At 37.1% G+C, this 24,170-nt stretch overlaps 2 protein-coding genes across 18 annotated transcripts in view; one reads left to right on the top strand and one right to left on the bottom strand.

Moving 5' to 3' along the window:
• Rb1 (RB transcriptional corepressor 1) overlaps window positions 1–13,497 on the top strand; it is a 155,476-nt gene extending 141,979 nt beyond the window's left edge. For both annotated transcript variants that reach the window (XM_026393653.2, XM_026393652.2), the window contains 4 exons: window positions 154–184; window positions 4,104–4,246; window positions 6,655–6,704; window positions 8,621–13,497. In XM_026393653.2, coding sequence (XP_026249438.1) covers window positions 154–184; window positions 4,104–4,246; window positions 6,655–6,704; window positions 8,621–8,694 — 298 coding nt within the window. In that variant the 3' untranslated portion in view covers window positions 8,695–13,497. The remainder of the gene's footprint in view (window positions 1–153; window positions 185–4,103; window positions 4,247–6,654; window positions 6,705–8,620) is intronic.
• A 1,829-nt stretch (window positions 13,498–15,326) lies between these two features.
• Window positions 15,327–24,170, bottom strand: part of Rcbtb2 (RCC1 and BTB domain containing protein 2) — a 38,062-nt gene continuing 29,218 nt past the window's right edge. For all 16 annotated transcript variants that reach the window (XM_077795173.1, XM_077795172.1, XM_026393676.2 and 13 more), the window contains 3 exons: window positions 23,315–23,454; window positions 20,267–20,397; window positions 15,327–15,679 (listed from right to left, as the gene is read on the bottom strand). In XM_077795173.1, the coding sequence (XP_077651299.1) occupies window positions 15,539–15,679; window positions 20,267–20,397; window positions 23,315–23,454 (412 nt within the window). In that variant the 3' untranslated portion in view covers window positions 15,327–15,538. The remainder of the gene's footprint in view (window positions 15,680–20,266; window positions 20,398–23,314; window positions 23,455–24,170) is intronic.

The raw sequence follows: 24,170 nt of genomic DNA, 5'->3' as shown, positions 1-24,170 counted from the left end.
ATTAAAGTGATTTATTAGTGGTTCTAGAGTAGAGAAAACCTTTGATTTGTGTTCCTGATAGTTTAGAATGATATGTATATGTTCATCTCTGCATATCTGCAGAATCTGTGTATGTTTTCTGTTACTAATTTATATTTCATCTTAATTTGACAGAATCTTAGTGTCAATTGGTGAATCATTTGGGGTGAGTATTTTCTTCTAACAAAGTATAATGGCACAAAATATTAAGTAAAAAAAATGGCAGTATGCCACAAGTGCTCTTGTATGCCCTTGTATCATCCTTTATTTGGTGTTCTTGTAGTGGAGTATCTGTGTACTGCTCTCTACAACTTATAACTATAAAGGAAATTAAAGATTTCTTTAATTTGAATTTACAAATGCTGTTATTTAAGTACTTCATCCAAGCATGTTAAATGGAATTTATATTTATCGCAGATTTTAATATCGAATCATATTTCAAAATTTGAAGTGAACTTCAAAATTGTCCCCTCATTTTCTCCCTCTCTCCATATGTATTTCTTCCTTACCCACTCCCTATACCCACCCATCTTTCCTTCTTTTTTCCTTCCTTCCTTCCTTCCTTTCTTCCTTCCTTCCTTCCAGGACTGGGACTTGAACCAAAGGGTACTCTACCACTGAGCTATATGCCAAGCCATTTTTATTTTTTATTTTTAGGCAGAGTCTAAGTTGTTGAGGCTTGCAATCCTCCTGCCTCAGTCTCCTGAATAGCAGGGAATACAGATGTACACCTCATGCCTGGCTCAAAACTGTTTTATAAACATTCCTCTGGGATTATATAATATAGATAAACTCATATATGTACATATATTTGTGAACTATTTTAACTCATAATACTTCTAACACCAAATGGGTTTTTTTCCTCAAACCCACCTGTTCTCCAACTGTCTGTACACAACTGATGTCCTACAATTCAATTCAGTTTAGTTTTGTTTTTTACCAGGGGTTAAACCCAAGGGCACTTAACCACTGTGCCTCATCCCCAGCCCTTTTTATATTTTATTTAGAGACACTATTGCTTAGGGCCTAACTACATTGCTGAGGCTGGCTTTGAACTCATAATCCTCCTGCCTCGGCCTCCAAAGCTTCTGGGATTACAGATGTCTGCCACTAATATCGCACTGCACCCAGCCTCAATCCAGTTTTGACTCTGATTACCCAGAGTTTGCATCAGACACCATAGGTTCAAAGTTCAGTCCCATAAGACTGATGCCAGTCACATGTGTCAGGTCTATAGGTTACACCACACTTCTGCCAACTTGGCTAAAAATCAGGGAGTTCCTACAACACTTCCCCCTTTCAGATTTTATCATTTGCTGGAATTGCTCAAAAAACTCTGGAAAACACTTTACTTATTACTGTCAGTTTATTATAAAGGATACAGATGTGCAGCCATATGAATAGGTACTTAGGGCATGGTCCAGAAGTGTCATTAGCTCAAGAACCTTCTGTCCCTGTGCAGTTGCCAGCTCCAAAGCTCTGCCAACTCTGTTGTTGAAGGATTTTAATAGGGGAAGGTTTTCATTATATGGACATAGTTCACTAATTCAATCTTCAGCTCCTCTCCCCACCCTCTGGAAGTTCTAAGTTACTAAGCAAGGCTGGGTCTTTCTGGCAACAAACCCCCATCCTGAAGCTACCTAGGGGCCCAACAAGCATCACTTCATTAGAACAAAAGATGGTCCTATCATCCTTGTCACTCAGGAAATTCCAAGAGTTTAGGAACTCTGTTCTCCTAAGCAAGAGAAAGACCAAATATCATTTTGTGTTCCCACATGTGTATGTATATAATCTCAGAGGAGTGGTTACGAAACAGTTTTGGAAATCAGTTATATGAATATGGTTTAAAATGAGATACTCCAAAATGGAAGCACCATATCCAGATGTCACCATCCTGATCTCCTTATACATGTTGATACACACACATATAAACTCACTCTTGGATGCTTCTTCCTCTCAGACTTCCAGGCTATTCTTTCTCTGGTATATTTATTAGGAATTGGTAATATATAAGACTTTCCCCAGTAAAATTGGCAGGGCTTATGGTAGTCCTAATGAAAGCTTAGCTTTGGAACAGTTATTCTAGGCTGAGAATCCACTACTCTATTTGGCTTCCATTAACATCTCTAGTGGAGCACCACTAATTCAGCAGTCAGTGTGTTATCAGTATGTTGCACCATCCTGCCCTCCACAGAACTTGTATTCTAGAGGAATGGGAAGAGTGCTTATATTATTTATTGTTGAAAAATAGATTACCCTCAAAATTAGTGACTTAAAGGAACATTTATCTCACTTCTGCAAGTCAGTAATCTAGGCTTCACTTAGTTGAACTTTTTCATAAGATTTTGATCTAGCTGTCAGCTGGGGCTGTAGTCAGCTCCAGACCCAACTGAAGGAGCATCTTCTGGCAAAGTCATTCATAATTGTAAGCTGATACTTGATGACTTTGGGCCAAACTTGTCAGTTCCTTGCCACTTGGGATCCTCCACTGTGCTCATTCATATCATATAGCAGCTGTAAATATGCCCCAGAGCCCAAGAGCAAAGGCTTTAAGAGCAAGATGGAAGTTAGTATTTTTCCAGCCTAATATTGAAAATGACATTCCATCACTTTTGTCATATTATTTTGGTTATAAGCCCAACCCACACAAGGAGAGGAGGATCATATAAGGGTATGAATACCATGAACTGGAAATCATTAGGAGTCACTTGAGAGGCTGCTGACCACACTCCCCAAATGAAATAACTAGAGATAGGTAAAAGTTTATATACTAAATGACCAAGTACTAAATATACATTGTAAATATTCAATGCTATGGCATTTAGTTTAAGATAGGCTGCACATCACAAGGGAGATGTGGAAACGTTCGAGTAGGGTTGGGGCTGGATGGCTATAAAATTGAGGTCTTCAAACTTCTTTGCTTGCCATACCTCTTAAAAATCACTGAGAAAATATTGTATATACTTCCATAGTTTAAAGTTAGTAACTAAAAATCTTAAAAAGAGGGGCTCATCGAGTGCTCTAAGTATATTTTCCATCAAAACCTACTTTTGCACTTGATTTTTGGAAAATAAAACAAACGCAAAGCTAATTCTACTGTCAAATCTACCAGTTAAACCAGATTTAATTTCTATCAGAAAGTTTGGCTACATCTTTCTTTTTAGTTTAAGTAAACATGTTAATATACATCTCAGACATTCACCTCATTTTGTTTCTAAAATTGATAGCTAAGTAATATATTTTTTCCACATATTTGTCCATTGGATAAAATAAGGTCATGTGCCCACTTGATACTTTTTCCCAATGCTTTTTTTGCTTTGTCTTGACAGTATTCTCCCTCCAGAGATATCTCAAATTATCTCCAGTAATACTTACGGAACTCAAAATCTGAAGTTTTTTTGATATTTGTTTATTTTTTAAATTTTGAGAATTAGCAGTATTTCAACAAATACCATACCTGTGGTGATTTAAATATATAAACTATATGACTTGTCAATCTAATGCCCATAAAATAAAAATTATTGTTTGCTGAACATATCATGCTTATCATATTCTTGTGATCTTCTTTCTTGTTATTTAATATCAAATATCCTAAAAATCCTCTGTCAAAAAAGAGTTCCAGGGGCTGGGGCTGGGGCTGAGCGGTAGAGCACTTGCCTAGCACGTGCAAAGCCATGGGTTCGATCCTCAGCACCACATAAAAATAAATAAATAAAGGTATTAAAAAAATGTAAGCATAATATATTAAAAAAAAAAAAGCGTTCCAGAAAGCTGCCCAACTTTGCGGGTGAGTTCTCAAAACAAGGAGCCAAGGCATTCAGACTAGTAATCAGATTTGTTAGAAGAACAGTAGGAACCTTGTGGGGAAAAAAAATAGGAGAATTTACAAGGGGTGGGTATTTAATGGACAAGAATTGGTATACTTATTCTGAAATGTTTTTATTTGGTCCAATAAGGCAGAAAGTTAAAATGAAAAGATGTACTTCTGCCTAATTTTTTTACACACCTCAGACTATGGTTAATAGATGCTAACTTCAAAATGCTGACATTAAGTGATTTACAATAAAGAATTATGTAATTTGTAGACTTCTGAGAAGTTCCAGAAAATAAATCAGATGGTGTGTAACAGTGACCGTGTGCTCAAAAGAAGTGCTGAAGGAAGCAACCCTCCTAAACCACTGAAAAAACTACGCTTTGACATTGAAGGATCAGATGAAACTGATGGAAGGTAGGAATGTTTTGGAATGTTTCCCAAAGCTGTCCCTCACTCCCACCAGACCTTCCTATGCCAATTTTATGTGGAGGTTTAAGGATGGTTCAGATTAATAGGTGTGAATGTAGCCCAAAGTTAAAAGACCACAAAAATCAGATATCATTTTCTGAAATTCAATAAAGATATCAGATGTTTTCTGTTCTTTTTTAACAAATTTATAAATAAGATTTTGATGGCTTCAATATTAGAGTTAAAAATACTTACTCTTTGCTGAGAGGAAGCTTTTTAGTTTGAATCTATCCTATTTATTGATTCTTGATTTTAATTCTTGCATTATAGGAGTCTTATTAAGGAAGTTGGAGCCTAATCCCATGATAGAGATTTGGGCCTTCTTTTTCTTCTAATAGGTGCAGTGTCTCTGGTTTAATTCCTAGGTCCTTGATCCACTTTGAGTTGAGTTTGTGCATGGCAAGAAATAGGGGTCTAATTTCATTTTGTCGCATATGGATTTCCAGTTTTCCCAACACCATTTGTTGAAAAGGCTATGTTTTCTCCAATATATTTTTTTTGGCGCCTTTGTCTAATATAAGATAACTGTAATTATGTGGGTTAGCCTCAGTGTCCTCTATTCTGTACTGTTGGTCTACCAGTCTATTATGGTGCCAATACCATGCTATTTTTGTTACTATTGCTCTGTATTATTGTTTAGTGATGCCACCTGCTTCGCTCTTCTTGCTAAGGATTGCTTTAATTATTCTGAGTCTCTTATTTTTCCAGATGAATTTCATGATTGCTTTTTCTATTTCTATGAGGAATGTCATTGGGATTTTGATTGGAATTGCATTAAATCTATATAGTGCTTTTGGTAGTATGGTCATTTTGACAATATTAATTCTGCCTCCAAGAACAAGGGAGACCTTTCCATCTTCTAAGGTCTTTTAATTTCTTTCTTTAGTGTTCTGTAGTTTTTGTTGAAGAGCTCTTTTTTTTTTTTTAAAGAGAGAGGAGAGAGAGAGAGAGAGAATTTTTTAATATTTATTTTTCAATTTTCAGTGAACACAACATCTTTATTTTATTTTATGTGGTGCTGAGGATCGAACCCAGCGCCCTGCGCATGCCAGGCGAGTGCATTACCGCTTGAGCCACATCCCCAGGCCGTTTTTTTTGTTTTGTTTTGTTTTGTTTTGATTTTGAGATAAATAAAGAGCCTACATCTTCAGAACAAATTTTTACCACTCGCACATCAGATAGACCACTAATATCTAGGATATATAAAGAACTCAAAAAGCTAAACTGCAAAGAACAAATAGCCCAATCAGTAAATGGGCCAAGGAACAGAACCTCTCAGAAGGTGATATACATACAATCAATCAACAAATATATGAAAAAATGTTCAACATGTCTAGCAATTAGAGAAATGCAAATCAAAACTACTCTAAGATTTCATCTCACTCCAGTCAGAATGGCAGCTATTAAGAACACAACAATAAGTGTTGGCAAGAATGTGGGGGAAAAGGCACACTCATACATTGCTGGTGGGACTGAAAATTGGTGCAGCCAATATGGAAAGCAGTATGGAGATTCCTTGGAAAGCTGAGAATGGAACCACCATTTGACCCAGCTACCCACTCCTCAGTTTATACACAAAGGACTTAAAAACAGCACACTACAGGGACACAGCCACATCCATGTTTATAGCAGAACAATTCACAATAGCTAAACTGTGGAACCAACCTAGATGCCCTTCAATAGATGAATGGATAAAGAAAATGTGGTATGTATACACACAATGGAATATTACTCAGCAATAAAAGAAAACAAATCATGGCATTAGCAAGTAAATGGATGGAGTTGGAGAATATAATGCTAAGTGAAGTTAGCCAATTCCTAAAAACCAAATGTTGAATGTTTTCTCTGATACAAGGAGGCTGATTCATAGTGGGGTTGGGAGGGAGAGCATGGGAGAAATAGATGAACTTTAGATAGGGCAGAGGAGTGGGAGGGAAAGGGAAGGGGCATGGGGGTAGAAAAGATGGTGGAATGAGATGGATATCATTATCCTAAATACATGTTTGAAAACACGAATGGTGTGAATATACTTTGTATACAACTAAAGATATGAAAAATTGTGCTCTATAGGTGTAATAAGAATTGTAATGCATTCTGCTGTCTTATATAACAAATTAGAACACAAAATAAATAAATTTTTTAAAAACTTACTCTTGAAAAATACTAATTTCTGTGTTTTATAGGAACCATTGAAAAATATAGAATCATAAATTTGTGACATTTTTATTTTAGATGGTTGACTCATCAACTACTCAATAAAACAATATCATCAAATATCACTGAAATCACCATAGAAATTTGAGTTTTGCATTTATACATATGTATGTGAAATACTTTGTTTTTTAAATCTGCAGTAAACATCTCCCAGGGGAGTCCAAATTTCAGCAGAAACTGGCCGAAATGAGTAAGTACTTATTTCACCTTATAAAAATGAAAGAAACAGTTATTTTTATTGCAAAAGCCTTTTGCTTCATAAAAGAATACACATAATTCCTTTTCAAGTAGCAGATGTGTTTATGCATTTAAAATATTTTGGTTGAGAGTATTTTATTTACCTCACACATTTTTTAATTAAATGTATGCTGCAGAATGAAGGTCTTTGTCACCCTAACATCTTAAGTGCAGGAAGACTAAGAAGCGAAATGTTGCCTGACGGCATCTTCAATGTAGTGCATATGGTCAGAAAATACTGTATGGCAACAGAACTATCATGAGGAGGTCTTTTATGTATGAAGGACAGGAAAAGGTTTCACAAACCTAGCATATCCTCACCCTCATTTAAAAAACACTGTCTTATTCTGCTTTAAAACATGTTCAAACAAAAGTTTTCTATTACTAAAAATCAGACTTTTGGTAAAGAATGCCAGGTCATTTTCTAAGTTTGGAAATAAAATTGGAATGTTGGCCTGGGAGTATCACTCAGTGCTACAGCATATTTGCCTAGGATGTGTGAAACCCTGAGTTCAATCATCAGCCCTGCCCCCACCCAATTTTTTTTATTGGGGATGGTGATACTAAGGCAAATGGAATCCTATTCTAAACTATTCTGAGGCTATAAAAGAAAATTAATCCAAGTATAGTAGATGGCAACTCTGTAGGAAAAGATAAATGTTCACAATCCACTGCTTGGTAGTTTTAGGTAGGTAGCTGTAACAGTGTGAAAGTTTCTGATATGTGGTATCAGATCATTTGTAGGAAAAGAATCTGGAACTTGTAAAAGAAGAATGTTTAGAAAATGAAGGTTGTTAAAATAGTCATTCCTGGGTCATAGGACATCAATGAGAACAATATCAATTAAAGCCTAAGAAGAGGCTTTCAACTGTCTTCATAGATACTAACTTGGAGACGTAAAGTATTTAAAAGAATACTTTTGGTTGATTCTTAAGCCATTTTTTCCCAATGTATTGCGTTACAATTAAAACTAAATATAGCAAACATTTAATTTGTTTGGATTTTATATCAACTGAAATATTCCTATTTTAACTTTTAAATAGTTGTGGTTTTTCCTCCCAATACATGAAAATAAACATGAAGCTTATAACCAAAATCATGCTGTGAAGACATTTGGAAGCATTTTGGAATGTACAGTATGCATTTAAAAAGGAGCAAAAGCCTATAAAAACACGTATATTTTCTTAAAGAGTTCCACAACTGTAATCAGTACATTTCCTGGTGACACACTTAGCTACGATACAGTTTCCTCTTCCAGGTCAAAGTTCATGGATTTTGTGCAGATGGAAAATTCAGGACAATTAGTGGGAGTTTTAACCCCTGAGGCTAAGGAAGGTATTCACCAGCTTGCTTAAAATAATTGCATTCATTATTACTGAGGGAAGAATAGAAGTTCATTGGATTAGACAAAAGGGTTTTATTTTATTTATTTTTATCTATCTGTAATTTTTTGTGCTTTACCACCTGTAGTTATATCTCCAGCTTTTTTTTTTTTTTTTTTTTTTGAAACAGTGTCTTGCTTAGTTGCTAAAACTGGCCAGGAACACTTGCAATTCTCCTGCCTCAGTCTCCAGAGTATCTGCAATTACAGGAGTATGTGACCAATCCCAGTTCTCAATTTCAATATTTGCTTAGAGTATTTTAAAATTTATACACACATCTGGACATTTCATTAGTACATGCTTTGAAACACTTTAATTCACATGTTGTAGTCAGTTTTACTCACATGACTTTAAAAACTTTGGAGACCCCTGCCTTTGCAAGATTTTGAGCTCCATTAGTTTGACATGAGCATAATATATATGGCAACCCCTTGCCAACATACCCAGTATCATCAACACTATTAACAGGTCGTCTTCTCTTTTTCAGCATCTACTCGAACACGAATGCAAAAACAGAAAATGAATGATAGCATGGATACCTCAAACAAGGAAGAACAGTGAGGATCTCAGGACTTTGGTGGACACTGTGTATACCATGTATGCCTCTGGCTTCATTATCTCTCAGAGATGTGACTGTATAACTCTCCCAAGTTCTGTTTACAGCCACATTAATATCTCTTTTTTGTAGATATAAAATGTGCAGATACAAGTTGAATATTTATGTGGGTGATTCCTAAGCCACTTTCAATGTTATATTCAATGGTATATGCATTGTTATTATACAAGATTCAAAATCTTGTGTAATCCTGCCATTAAAAAGGTATAGCAGATCATCACATTTCCAAAGTAAAATTGCTCTGCTTTATGAATGAATTGAGGCTGCCTCTGGAGTGGGAGTACTAATAACCCATGCCTGTCTGACTACTTTGTCTTCCCTTGTAGCATATGTGTGATGTTTGCTCTTGGTTTTATTAATTTATATGTATATTTTTTTAATTTAAAAACGTGAACACCCTTAGAAAATGTGTCCTGTCTTCCAAATGCAATATGACTGACTGTCCATTCACCCAAATTATCTTAAACTCTTCTGCTAAAACAGATTATTATTAGAAACTAGGAAAAAATTAATTTTTACACATTTGATTTTATTTTAGTATTGGAATCTGATGTATTGTGTGCTTGTTTTACAAATTTTCTTTTACATACAAGCAAAAAACAAAGGACAAACATGATACTGTCATACTACTGACACAGATTTCATACCTCAGAACTTATAAGAATTTCTTCTCTTTATCCAAACTCATGGTTTAAAATGCATATTATTGTAATACTCTTGGTTTGGGGTTTTTGTTTTTGTTTTTTACCATTCATATCACTGAATTTTTTAAGTACCTATCTGGTACTTGAAAAAGTAAAGTGTCCAGTCAGAGCTTTGCTGAGGAGGACTCTAATACAGTATATCCCAAGTGCACTTTCTAATGTTCCTGGGTCCTAAAAAAATCAAGATACAAATTAATTTTATTCCATAGCAAGTCTGTTAACTATAGAAGCCTTGAGGGTTTTTTTTTTTTTGAGTTTCCCTTAGGGATTTGTTTAATTGCATCTCAATAATTATTCTGCCCTCCTAAATTTGGGAAGGTTTGTGTTTTCTCTGGAATGGTACATGTCTTCCATGTATCTTTCGAACTGGCAATTATTTATCTTCTATTTTAAGTCAGTATGGTCTAACACTGGCACATTAAAAGCCACATTATCTCTAGTCCAATATTGCAAGTAATCAAAGGTCTTGTAAGTTAGGCATTAATTTTTCTGATTTTATGCAAAAGCTTCAAATTAAAATAGCTGCATTAGAAAGAAGTGCTATCCCCCTTCCCCTACACCTAAAGGTGTGTTTAAACCGTCTTGTGTGATTAACTTATTTAGAGATGGTATATATAAAATAGGTGGTATTTAAGATAGCATCAGCTAGCATTTAGAAAAATCATTTTGTCTAAACTCAGAGTTCTTTTTAAAAAGAAATCTGGTCTTATTTCTTAGAAAACAAAATTTTGTGTTTAAACATCAAACTTACTATTTTGACAGTTATCTTGATAACAGGCACTAGAAAGCTTTACCCTATTTCTTCATATTTTTTTTGCATGAATAGCATACAATTCAGTTAGTTTTTATGTCAAGGGCTTACCATATTTCTGAGTCTTTTGCTCATAAATTTACATTAGAATTAGTGACAGAATTTTAGGAATTTCAGAGATCGTGTATTGAGATTCTTAAGACTTCAGATGTTGCTTTATTGCTTTTTTGTACTGGTTAAAACTATACATTTAAAATTGCTATGTTTACTATTTTCTAAAACTAATAGTTTGTCTATTTTAAAATAAATTAGTTGTTAAGAGTCTTAGTGGTTTGATGCTGTGGTCTTTTTATTAGGTATAGCAGTGTTCCCTTTGGTATGTAAACTGTCTCCTACTATCTCATCCGATGAATTCAGTATTTAGTGGACCCTTTCTGCTGCTGATTCCCAAATTTGTTTCTCCAGCCCTGACCTGTTCACAGAAATTAAACCTATCATAGCCAATCAAACTCTCAATTCCTACCCCACTCCAATTTCTCACAATTTAAGTCAAAATCAACAACAATATCTTGTTTCTACTCTAGTCTTTCCCCATTTTTACTAAACACTTATCAAGCAAAAAACTTAGGAGTCACCTATTAATTCCTGTCTGGATCACTACTTATTTATTCATTGTTAAAAATCTATAAAGCTGAAAACCAAGTGGTCCTGTGTGTTTGGAACTAAAAATCATATGAAACCAGAATCTTATCTAAATTGCCATATTCCTTTCTATAGTCTTTAACCCACTTACTGGAAATATTCATCTTTCTCTCAGAAATATTTAATGTTTGATTATCATGAGCTAAGGCCCTATACAGTCTTATATATCATGTGGTATGTGTCATTTTATTATTATTCTTAACTCCAAAAATATATATATATATAATGCATCTAGCACAAAGGTTTATTTTTAGTTTATACAATTTCTCAGAAGTGGGTGGAAAATGCAGTGCTTTCCTTCTGGAACAGCATATTTATTCCTGAAGGAAGAAAGGCAAATAAAGAGGCTAGAGCAGGACAAGCAGCAGGTGAATCTCAAGAGGCTGTACTCATATTGCATGAGGATCTTAAATGAAATGTTGTGTTAGGTCAAGTCAAAAATCAAGCAGCCTTAACAACACTAAACATTTTTGTCTCAGTGATGGAAAATTAATCACTCCTGATAATTTAGCATTCTAATTATTTAAACATTCATTATAATAAAAGGAACAAGTTCAGATTCATGTATTTTACTTTTCATTACAGTTTTCTGGCACAAATGGTGGAGGGGAAGATCCTGCCTTCTATTATTATCTGGATGATTGCATAGAACTTGCTTTTAAAGGCATATTTTTGTTCCTCATTTTGGGACCAATGTATTGTACATATCAAGTTAAATATTCAGTAGAAATTCCCTCTGGACTAAATTGGTATTTTAAAAAAAAATATTTATTTTTTAATTGTAAATGGACACATATCTTTATTTATTTTTATGTGGTGCTGAGGATAGAACCTAGGGCCTTGCACATGCGAGGCAAGTGCTCGACCGCTGAGCCATAACCCCAGCCCCTAAATTGGTATCTTATAGAAAACTTTGCCACACCACAAGGCCAGGTGTGGTGGCACACACTTATAATCCCAGCTACTAGGGCTGAGGCAGGAGGATTACAAGTTGAGGCCAGCCTCAGCAAATTAGTGAGACCCTGTCTCAAAAATAAAAAGGGCTAGTGTGATGTAGCTCTGTGGTGCAGGTCTTCTGGGTTCTATCCCCAGTACCATTACCAAAAAAAGAAAATAGTCTACCACAGATAAAGTTTCTTAAATGGAGACATTATGGTGCCATAGTTGGTATGTCAAATATATGGCAAAGGCCACATGTTAAAGGGTTGGTTCCCAGGGTGGCACTGTTAGGAGGTGGTAGCAGAATTTTTGAGGGCTGGATCATAATGGGAGGTTCTAAGGTCACTGGGGGCATGCCCTCCAATAAATTATGGGATACCATGCTTCCTGTCTCTTTATGTTTCCTGATATAAACAATTTGCTCCACTATGTACTCTTGCCAAGATGTGCTGCCCTCACCAGAGCCCCAAAGTCATGGGGCCACCTGATCTTAAGATGGAATTCCAGAACTGAGAGCCAAAATAAACCTTTTTCCCTTTATAAGTGAATCATCTTAAGTATTTCATTATAGTAACACAATACTGACTAATACATATGGTAACACTATGTAATGTGTAAATGAGATAAAAACAAGCTCTTTTAATATACAGCTGAGAGAGTCATCTGTTCTCATAAACTCTTCTGTTCATTGTTTTGAGGCTGTACTTTCATATTAGAATTGACATGTGACACTGATAATTTATTTCAACGTTTCCTGTGATAATTTTTCAAAAAATATATTTTTAGTTGTCAATGGACGTTTATTTATTTATAAGCAGTGCTAAGAATCAAACCCAATGCCTCACACATGCTAGTCAAGGGCTCTACTACTGAGCTATACAACCTCAGCCCCTCTATGTGGTTTAATATGAAAGATTAAATGTATTGTACAGACCAATATCAGTTACTTCCTAAATAGAAAATGTTATGATTTTTATTTAGTTAAAGTTACTGAAAAAAATCTAAGTTTTATATTTCAATGTTTGGGTAAAGACTGAATATAAAAATAACAGTAAAATATTATTTTTCCTTTTTCTTCACAGTTTGCTCAACCTATTTGCTACGAAAATGGAGGGGGGGCTAATAAAGAAGGCGAGGTTACATAGTTTATGGTTGCTTCTTTTCATTCTCACTGGTTAAGAATTCTGCCTCCAAATAAAACTCTACATGTTATGGTCCATTTATAGTAGCTGTACACTAAAGAAGATATTTAATATTCTTAACCTTTGCTTTTTAAAATGAATTAAATGGCATCTTAAAAAATGTCTATCAGCAAGTGAGGATACTACTTCATTCCTACAGAATCTTGATTTTTCTCTGTACATCAGGGTAAAATTATATTGGAAACATTAAGACATTGAACTTTTCTGTGGATGTAAGAGATGAAACAAAACTTCAGGCTAGAAAAACTTAAACCTGTATAAAAGAAAAGATTCATTCATTTCTGATGCAGAGTCATTTTGAAAATCTACCTGTGTGTCACTTATCACTAATAAACAGAATATTCTGAGGCTTTGTAAACACTCATCTGTCAGAAGGAAATAAAGGAAGGAAATCTTTTGGAAGTGTCAGTGGCAAGTCTGTCCTCCAAGACCAGAGAGAAAACATGTTTTTTCAGTAGATGTTTCCACCACACCCAGGACTCATCTGTCATCTCTCACAGTGGTCTAAAATTAGCTCTTCCTTATTGTTTGAAGTCATAAGTTTTACGTGCTAAACCACTTGATTCTCATCCCTGGCAGAACATCAAAAACACTTATGGAGCTTTTTAAATACTCCGATTTAGAATCCTCAAACCTATATTCTGTAAAGTCCCACAGATTACTCTGCTGTGCACAGAGATAAGGAGCACTGAGATGATATTGTACCCCTACAATATGAGAGCACTTAGAGAGAAAACATGGATACAAATCCAAAGTAACAACTTGTACCCTAGGAGTGTGACTACTGACCTGTTATGAAGCCTGGTAAAGGGTAGTTCATTTATCATTACTAAATAAACTTCTCTGTTCCCCTTTCAGTGTTCCAATTTTTACATGAAATGTTTATTAAAAGGGGGAGGGGCACTGAGGAGCTAAGACCCGAAGAGCAGGTGGAACACAGGATTTATAGAGCAGTGAATCCTGTATGGCATAATAATGATGGCTACATTTCTCCAAACACATGGAATGTGCAACAGCCTTCAGGTGATGATGTGTCAATGCAAGATCATCACCTGTAAGAAATACACACTGTGGTGGGGGACCCTGGTAATGAGGGAGGCTACACATGTGTGAGGGCAGAGAGCACAATAGGAAATGTCTGAATCTTCATCTCAGTATAGCTATGAACTTAAAATTCCTCTTAAAAGAAAGTAACCTTGTCAAATGCAATAATATGAATAGTAACATTTATGTTTTAAGTAGGCTTTGCTATAAGACATAACTGAAAAATTTCCTTAAAAACAAGCATATATCACATGGAAATATATCTATCTGAGACGTGAAGTTGATATTTTATAATTTCACTGCTGCTTAGGGATTAAAAATGCATTTATTCTATTATCTGCAAATAAGCACTTTATTATTATCAAATAGTTCAGCATCAGAACAAGATTTACAATTCTAAAAGGGTCTTCTTTACATAACATCATATTGTGAGATATATATTAGAAGAAACGGATACTATGTCCTGTTCCATTTTCTCTTTTGCAATTGAGTAACTTGTTTTGATCTAAAAAAGTATAAATTTCTCTCACACTTGTTATGTAAGTATCATTTCAGCTAGTACAATTATACCAGTGCAGTTTAAGAGACCTGTTTTATAGTGATATATGCTCAACTGTAAGAAAAACTCATAATCATTTTTACTTACAAAGGCAAATCATCCTTAACACAAACAAAAGCAAAGGACCTTGTTATGCATTTATGTAAGGCAGATGAACCCAGAAATAACATTCATTTGAAGGTAATACTTCATATCCAATAATCCCATATGATAAATTAATTACTCAGACTAAAAAAAATTAAAATTAGCCCTTGGGCCTTTGACAATTTAATTGCTAAGGCCTTTTGTGAATTCTAATTAGCGCTCTAAATTAGCCACTATTTCTCAGAATGATGTACCAGAAGACTATGAACCTCAATAATTACAAGCTGTTTTATATTTATCCTGTATAACTTCTTTATCCAGTATTCCACAAATAAAGCTGTTCTCAGATCACCTTTAAGATTTATAATCAATTAACTGAGTGCCTATTATATGCAAGGCACTGTTTTGGGTGCTGAAAATGTAGTAGTGACAGCATTCTTTGTCTAGTGAAGTGCGTACTACCAGCCTGCTGAATAATGGAACACTTGGCCAGAGGAACATATACCAATATCCCAATGAATCAAAGTTGTCCAACTGATTCAAAAGAGGAAATGGTAAATATAAGACATTTGCATTGTTTTCCTTGAGCACAGTTGCATCTGATGAGAGTATTCAATGCTTTCTATGTAAACTTTAGATTTAGGCATATGAAAAAGACTGATTCACATCCTTCTAACAGAATACAAGTATTCAGCCAAAAGTAGCTGATTCTAAATACTGTTAACTGAAGTGAAGCTATTCACCACTGGCTTTTTTGCAGGGGAAATGGAAAGGTTCAAAAACTCTTCTTTTCTGCAGATGGGATCAATTTTTAAAGGCTCCAACTCTGCTGGCTTTGCTAATGAAGTTCTTCAGGAGATCATGGTCCATTTCTGCAAAGCCTGAAGTTTGTGTCACTACAGTCAGATGATTTATGCAAAACCTGAAGCAGAAGTCTTCTAAATCCTAGGAACAACAATAACAAAGGCTTATTAGCAAGTTCATATTTCCCAATACAGTGCAATATGGCAGGAGAATTCCTCAAATAAGAAAAAAAAAACTGGATAGCCAATAGGAGGAGATATTGATAGAGTGATACCTAAGCAATAGTTACAGAAAGTATGTAACTAACATGAATCCAAGCTTGTAAATATTTAAATAACAGAGTAAAACTTAGCTCCCTCATACCAACTGGTGCAGAGTCTGGCTTTTTCTTCCCAGAGATAAACACCTAAGTATATGAATTCTCCAGTACCCTTTCTAGTGACAGTACTTGTATCATTCATTCCACCTTTAATATTTGTTAAAAGCACTACACTCCTTTTTTATGTTCCCTGGGCACTTTAAATATTTCTTACCTACAAAATTTTTAAAAGAAATGGGTGAAGCCATAAAAATTAGTAATGGTGGGAAGTTGCTTCCCTTAAATCATTAACAGGCCACTGTTGTTTTTCCTTTGCAAGAAGACAAAGGATGGGGGATGAGATGGATGGGTTTTGTCATACTACACTTATCTTCAATAATCATAACTGCACAGTAGCCCAGTGTGTGTCTGGGCCCTGGATTCAATCTGCAGCACTAAAATAATTCTAACTTTATTATTATTTTTGCAGTGCTTGGGATTAAACCTAGGACCTCGCACATGACAGGCAAACACTTTATCACTAAGCTGCACCCCAGCCCCCAGTTGCTTTTCTGATCTGGGGATAAATGAAGCCAGCCTGCTGGGACCTCTAAGAAGCCTCAGATGTACCCTGGGCTGCTGCCATGTGACACAGCCAAGGGGCTACCAACTGGTGATCAATTATATATATATATATATATTTTTGTTAGATGGACACTATACTTTTATTTATTTTTAATGGTGCTGAGGATGGAACCCAGGGCCTCACACATGCTAAGCAAGCACTCTCCCATTGAGCCACAACCCCAGCCCAGTGATCAATTTTTAAAGTTTCTTCTCCAATGTTGCTCAAACTAATTTATAAAACTAAAGTCCTAAATAATTTGCAAGTAATTACATATGCATGTTGCAACTGTGGTCTTTTTTTATTCTTTAGGCACATATAAACTACAACAAATGCTGAAGACAAAAATGGATCAAAATTAGCAATTAAAGAGAAAATTGGCGATATTGATAGCCATGTCAATGCCTGTAATACATTTCCCTTTAAGTAAGAAACAAACTACATGAAGATAACTATTATTTCATCCTAAACATAGCTGGGTTGATCACACCAGCAGTGACAGTTCAGTCCGAGGCAACCCCGCAGTGATAAAGCAGGGAAAATTCACACCCACACTTGATATGGTAACATGTTCCTAATATGTGCTGAATACAAATGTGCTGACTATCCCAATATCCACTTAAAATCATGTCTCTTGCTTAACTTTTAGGAATAACCTTTTTGCTGGCAGCACATGCATGTGAACCAAGACAGAAATGCACTGAAAGCTTTGGCTGAATTCTGCCAAGGAATGGAAGATCCCATACCCACCCCACTCACACGGCAGCATGAACACACGGAGGTAGGCGGCTGGGCAACTGGGAGTCTTAGGAGATATGGACAACACAGTAAAACTGCTAATTAGTAAGAGAACTAAAGGACCCTAACAAGTTATCACTTGGATCCACCTTTTTTTTACATCCTAGAATGAGAATGTCCCATAATTATTATAAGGACAGGACTTTGAAGGAGTTCTTGCAATCTAAAAATTTAAGAACTGGCATGGGGGCACTGGTTATAAGGGAATTCTATCCATGTAAAACAAATCCCCACCCATAATTATTATTATTTTTTATTTTTATTTATTTATGTGTTTATTGTTAAAAGAACTGTAGTTTATTTTAAATGCTATTACTTATTCAGCTTCATCTTTTAAAATAGTTTCCTTAGTTCTGCTGGGCAACTCAACCACATTTCCCTAGTTCACTCATTCTCCTACATGACTTATACTTTCTCCCATTAAACCCCAATAACATAACTTCCCACTTTTCTAAGGAAACAGCTCTCTAAGAGGATCCACAAACTCTTGCCATCCTGTATTCTGGCCTCCCTGGTAGACATCCAAGGCTGAATAGCCAGTGATGGATGGAAGACTAGTCCCCTGGCTCTCTGACTAAATCCCACTGCCCAATCTACTCAAGGGCCCACTCTAGTGGCTGCACCATTAACTTATTCTCTTTGTTTTGTTTTCTTTTGTTTGAGAGGCAGATACCAGGGATTGAACTCAGAGATACTCCACCACTGGGCCACATCCTCGGCCCTATTTTATTCAGAGACAGTGTCTCACTGAGTTGCTTAGTGCCTTGCTTTTGCTGAGGCTGGCTTTGAACTTGCAATCCTCCTGCCTCAGCCTCCAGAGCCACTGGGATTACAGGTGGGCACTACCACTCCAGGCCCATTAATGTATTCTCTTTGAAAGGATCATTCCCATCATTATACAAACATACTTCAATTTCTTTCATCCAAACAATTAAAAAATGTCTTACTTCACATGCCTCTCCTGTTTCTCTTTATAACCAATATCACCAGGAAAAGTTGTCTCTATTCCCATCTCCAATTCCTCTGCTTCCATTCTCCACTCAGGCTTTACCCCCCTCAATGAATTGAAGCAAGGTGACCAGATTGCCTGTGGCAATCTCACTGCCCAAACCACTAGTCAGCTTCCAGGGCTCACCCTGACCACTGTCAGCATCAGACATGGTTGAGGTCTAGGACACCTCTCCTAGTTTGTCTCCTACCAGGCTGCTTTGTCCTTTTTGTCCCCGTGGCTGGTGACCCCACATCTTCTTTGACTCTGTACTGAGTGCCTGCGACATTATCCTCAAACATGCCTGTCTCATGATATCCTCACAGCTGCAATACATTTCTCTCTGAACTCGAGAGGTTATGCAACTTGCCTATTACCCATGTTCATCTGGAGGTTTAAGGCATCACATCCTTAACATACTCCAAACCAAACTCCTGTTACTTCCCCAAAAATGCTGCTCCTCCTCATCTTCCCTATCTCAAAATGACAATTTCATCCTTTTAGTTGCTCAGGCAAAAATCCCTGGAAGTTATTCTTAAATTTTCTTTTTTTTTTTCCTTACCAATCCATCAACAAATTTTATTGCCTCTATCTTCTATATTCACAATCCAACCACTTTCCATCATCTCCACAGTGAGTGACCCAGACCAACACACCCTCCTCACTTCCTAGAGCATATGGCCTTCTAACTGACCACCCTCCTGGCCCCCAGACATTATGCAAGGTGGGTCGGATTTTTTTTTAATGCTGGGTGGAAAAAACATCTCAACTTTGAATATTTAGAAATATATATACATATATAATGTGACCTAGAAAAAAAATCAGAAGTTCCTGATTTGAAAGTTGCAATGAAAACTGTAATGCTTTCTGGCTAATGAGTCATTTCCTTCCTCATAATTTTTGTATTTTTTAAATAAGTATATTATTGTTTACATAAGCAGAAAAAATAAGTTATAACCTTTTTTCCACTAAATGTCCCTGTTTTTTGACCAAAGGAGAGGATATCTTATAGCAAAAGGAAACTGACTCCAAGAAGTTATGGCCTGTTTCCTAAAGATCTAGTTTAAAATTGGTTTTCTTTCCTTTCTTTATTATCATAACAATACACGGTCACTATAGAAACTTCACAAAAACAAAGAAAGAAGATAAAAACGACAACCCCACCACCCAATGATAACCACAGCCTATAGTCTTTAATTTTTTTCCTACATAGATGATGAATTCAGTCTTTTTTCTATTCAGCTGTTCATACTTCTTAAAAAAATAATGATAGGATCACAGCTTTTCATTTAATGTTAGATCTTGAATAGTTGCACAATTGCATACTATTAACATTTTATAAATAATCTTCTAATATTCACATTGACTTTTTCTAATTTTCCAAAATAATAAACTGCTGCAGTGACCATCTTTGAAGTTAATTATCTGTTCAAATTTATAATTACTTCCTTAAAATAAATCCCTATAAGTGAATTCCTTAGTATGAGAATTACATCTATGAGACTTTTAACACATATTATATATAACTGGCCCCAGAATGACTGTACCAATTCATATTGTCATCATTTTAGGAGAATGCCCATTATTCTAAGCCCTTATTATTTATACAAAAAAAAAATTATATATATATATATGGCTATACTTTGACAGGTGAAAAATGATACCTAATTTTCATTTATATTTTTATTTATATTTTTCATTTTTTCATATTTCCATTTGTTTTTTGGTCCATTTTTTTTTCAGTCAGGCTGCTCATATTTTCTTTTTCTTTAAACTTGTTTCATTTTATGTTGCAAATATTTTCCCCAGTGTATCATTTACTTTCAGATTTTCTCTGCAGTATTTTGGTGTAAAAAGATTTTTATCTTTTGAAATCAGGTCATATCAAACTTTTCCTTTGATGTCCTCCCTGACATCGTACAGCCACTTACCTTTTTACCTTTGTTACCTTTGTTAGTTTATTGTTTTTTACATTAAGTCTTTAGTCCACCTGGAGTTGAGTTTAGGGGCTCTTCTCACCTGAGCGTCATATTTCACAGCAGCCGAGAGGAGAGCGATGGCGTTCTCCTCACAGATCCCTTGCTTGATGGTTTGTTGGCAGAGTTTTTTCAAACGATTTTCTCTATAAAATGTAGCCAAATCTAGCAATCCTGGTGGAAAGACATGCTTATTAGGGAACATATCTCAAGCATCCTGATTCAAATTCACTCAGCTGTGCACAGATGATCTTGACATGATTTTGAGCTGGAGGGTGTGGCGCTCCCTAGGAAGGCAGTTGAACTGAACTGTGTTTACAGTATCCAAATGGAGCAAAATGAAAATGGCTTTAATAATTTTCCTAGGAAAACAAAGAAAAGGAATGTGCCCCTTCCTTGCATTAGCTATAACTTTCTCTGCAGGTCATGCCCATCTGCACACGTTTTAAAGATAAAAGAGAGGTGTAGGGGTAACTCAGTGGTAGATGTGTGCTTGGTGTGCACAAGGTTCTGGGTTCAATCCCCAGGATGAGTAGTTAAAAGAACCAGCTTTCATGGGCATGTCTCTCTACTCCTCCCTACAGCCGAACTCCTAGAGTCCTCTGTACTTGCTGTCTTTTTTTCTTACTCCCAGTCTATCCTCAAACCATCCCAAGCAGAATCCCACTGCCACCCCTCACTGAAGTCATTGTCACTAATACCTTCTACAGTGCCAAACCGCAGGTCTGGTCTCCAGTTTCCTCTGACTCAACATTCACATGACATCTGATGTGGTTGATGATATGGTCTCCTTGGAGCACTCTGTTACTTGTTTGTTCTTCTGTTCTCCCTAATCACTCATGGGTTCCCTTGGTGGGCCATTTTTCCTGACTTCCAAATGTGTGGATGCCCCAGGGTTCGACCCTCAAACACTTATTCATTCATTTCCCCAAGTGAGTTCCAGCATCTGCTTCTATAGATCTGATGGTTCCTGTTATGTTACCTGTCATCTTCTTTCAAATCATCCAGTGGAGACTCAGTTAATTTTAATCTACCCTGAGGGGCATATGAAGTCCTCTAATTAGGAATGGTCTATTCACATTTAGAAGATCCTATTTGTTTTCATATATTGCTATCTGAATCTTCATTATAAATCTTGTTAATTAGCATAAAGAATAGCAGAATTAGTTTGTCACTGGTGAATGAATGCTGTTGAGGATATGTGGCTTGGCTAAAATATCCTGAATCCTTCTACCCTTGCACGGATGCAGTTCCAGCATTGTAAGCTCATGGTCTGACACCCTTGGTAGCGGTACATGTGTCAGGTCTTCAGTTAGTCCTGGGCTGCCACCTGATCAAAAGGTTAGCTGACTCTTGCTACCAGAATATTGTCACATCCACCTTAAGCTAACATTTCATACAAAGGTACTCAGCAGAAAGCCTAAGACAGAGAGCTGGGATTTCATCAATTTTAATGTATTGTTTTTGGGTCTACCTTCCTTCACTAATGTTTTTATACATGTGGTAGAATCTGATTGGAAACCCCCGCCATGGCAAATATTCTTAAAGCAAAGAGAAAAGGCCCATGGTCAGAAGAAGATAATGAAATTTTGAGAGTTGTGAACAGCTTGAATTGTTTTGGGTCAGTTCTTAAAACTCTCAAAGTCATACCAAATGCTCCTTGAACTTCAGACTGACATACACAAGCCCTGAATTGCTGCCCGGAGCCTGGATTCTGCACCTTCTCTAGGCACACCCACATCATGGAGTGGCTCAGGAGCCCCAGCCCACTTCATGATCACACTTTGGGCATCTGAGAACCTGGATTCCCTGCCTTGTTGGTCCTAAGGCCACGCATGTGTGAGGATTTCTTCCCCCTGGCAAGCCACACCACCAATGTGCAGATCACTGGCCCCAACAGGTGGCTCAGGTTGGGGCTGGCTGAAGTTTGGATATGCAGGCTGGGGTGCCCATATACCCCTTAGAATGCAGGACATAGCTGCAGTCTGGAGGCCAGGGATCCATCCTTCCTGCCACTGTGTTCTAGCCAGAACCAAAACTCAAGCCTAGCCCTTCAGTTCAAGGTAGGAGGAGGGAACATATTTTATCTGAAGTTTGTTAGCCTGACATATTACTTTAAATGTTAGAGGGCATGCAGGCTTCTATTTGAACTCTTGTCTTGGGTCCTACCAATGTTAAAGATGGGCCTATGAAAGAAACTGCCACTCAGATGTTTATGAAGCAGCTGAAATTCCTCTGGCTGCTCAAAGGCAAGAGTAAAACCTGTTGCTCTCCATCTCCCTCAGCTCATCCACTTCTTTTAACACAGCTGCTCAAGCCAAAAGCCTCAGTACAGTCATCCTCCCTTGCCTCGCACATCGGGTCCCATCCATCAACAAATTCCACCAGGTGCAGCTCCAAAGTAAATCAAGAACCTGACCTCTTTTTAGTACTTCCACTGCTAGACCCCAACCCACAATACCACCATCTCACACCTGAACCAGTATAACTACCAACCTCTTAAAAACAAAACATCTCCCCTGTGACAGAGTTGCTGCCTGTCTTTCCTCTTCACACATACACATACACACACACACACACACACACACACACACACACACGCGCGCGCGCAAGCTCTCTCTCTCCCCAAATCATAAATGTTAGGCTGAGCCGTGGCCATCTGTAAATGTCCACTTTCCCAGCCTCGATCCCCTCTGGTCCATGGTCTGAGTGAGTGGACCCTCCTTAGAGACACTGAGGTTTTTGCCCTTTGTCCCTGTAAATCTGTCCCTCCCCCACACCCTACTGCCTGTGATGCTCCATCAACCTCTCATTTATCTATCCAGTCAACTTTCATGTGAAGTAGTAATGAGGGAAAACAGTTTGGATTCAGGGACTAGGGATGCAGCTCAGTGGTACAGTGTGAGCTTGGCATGCGCAAGGCCCTGGCTTCTATCCCCAGCACCTACCAACATCAGCAAAAAATTGGGTTGAACACACAAAAAAGAACTCCTGTGGTTATCCTCACAGTGACTTTTCTTTAGGTTCTACAGAAACCATATGAAGTTACTCGACATTTGGCCCACTTTGTGGTAAACTCTTTGGCAGTTACCTACTGCCTCCTCAGGGGAGAGGCTGATGCTGTCTGTGTAGAGGTATTCCAGGAAAGCTCGGTACACGGGATATGAAAATTCACTCATTTCTACAATATCATCCTCGTTGTCTTCCAATGAAGAACGAAAATGCTCACACCTGAAGGAAGAAAGAAGCAGGTCAGGTCCCACCTTCTAGGCTAAGTTAACTGTACACTTTCCCGTGTGCTATAGTTTGGATGGTGAATGCCCCCCAAAGGCCCCCTATTAAAAGGCTTGGAGGAGGTGGTAAAAACTTAACAGGTGGGACCTAATTGGAGGCCTCAATTCACTGTGGGTATGTGCCTTGCAGAGGCCCCTTTCTCCTTCTCCTTCATTCCTGGCTCCTGGTGTAAGCAGTTTTGTTCCCCCATAGACTCCTGATAGAATATGCTACCACACCCACAGGCCCAAAGCAATCATGGATGGACTGGAACCTCCAAAATAAACCAGTCAAAATAAACCTTTTTGGTTAGAGGTGTAGGCTTACTGGTAGATCACATGCTTATTAGCATGTGTGAGGACCTGTGTTCAATCCCTAGCACCAAACAAATCTTTTGTTTTATAATTTAACTACCTTAGGTATTTTGTTAGAGTTCCAACATCCTTGCCTGGGTTCCTTGCATTCTTTTCTGGCCTGACACTTTCAAACAATCATTTGTACAACGAGGCTGCAAATGCAAACCCACTGTCATGGCGGCAGGCAGCTGCCTCTGGCTGCAGTGGTGAAGATGCTGCCGGGCTCCCTGGCATCTTTCTCACACCACACCTACCAACCAGCATTTATAGAAATCAGTAAGGCTTATTTTTATAAATCTGAGTAATTTTGTATCTTCA

This window comes from Urocitellus parryii, chromosome 2 (assembly GCF_045843805.1).
Source record: "Urocitellus parryii isolate mUroPar1 chromosome 2, mUroPar1.hap1, whole genome shotgun sequence".
Taxonomy (NCBI): domain Eukaryota; kingdom Metazoa; phylum Chordata; class Mammalia; order Rodentia; family Sciuridae; genus Urocitellus; species Urocitellus parryii.
The sequence above is the reverse complement of the archived record's forward strand: the minus strand, read 5'-3'. Positions and strand labels throughout refer to the sequence as shown.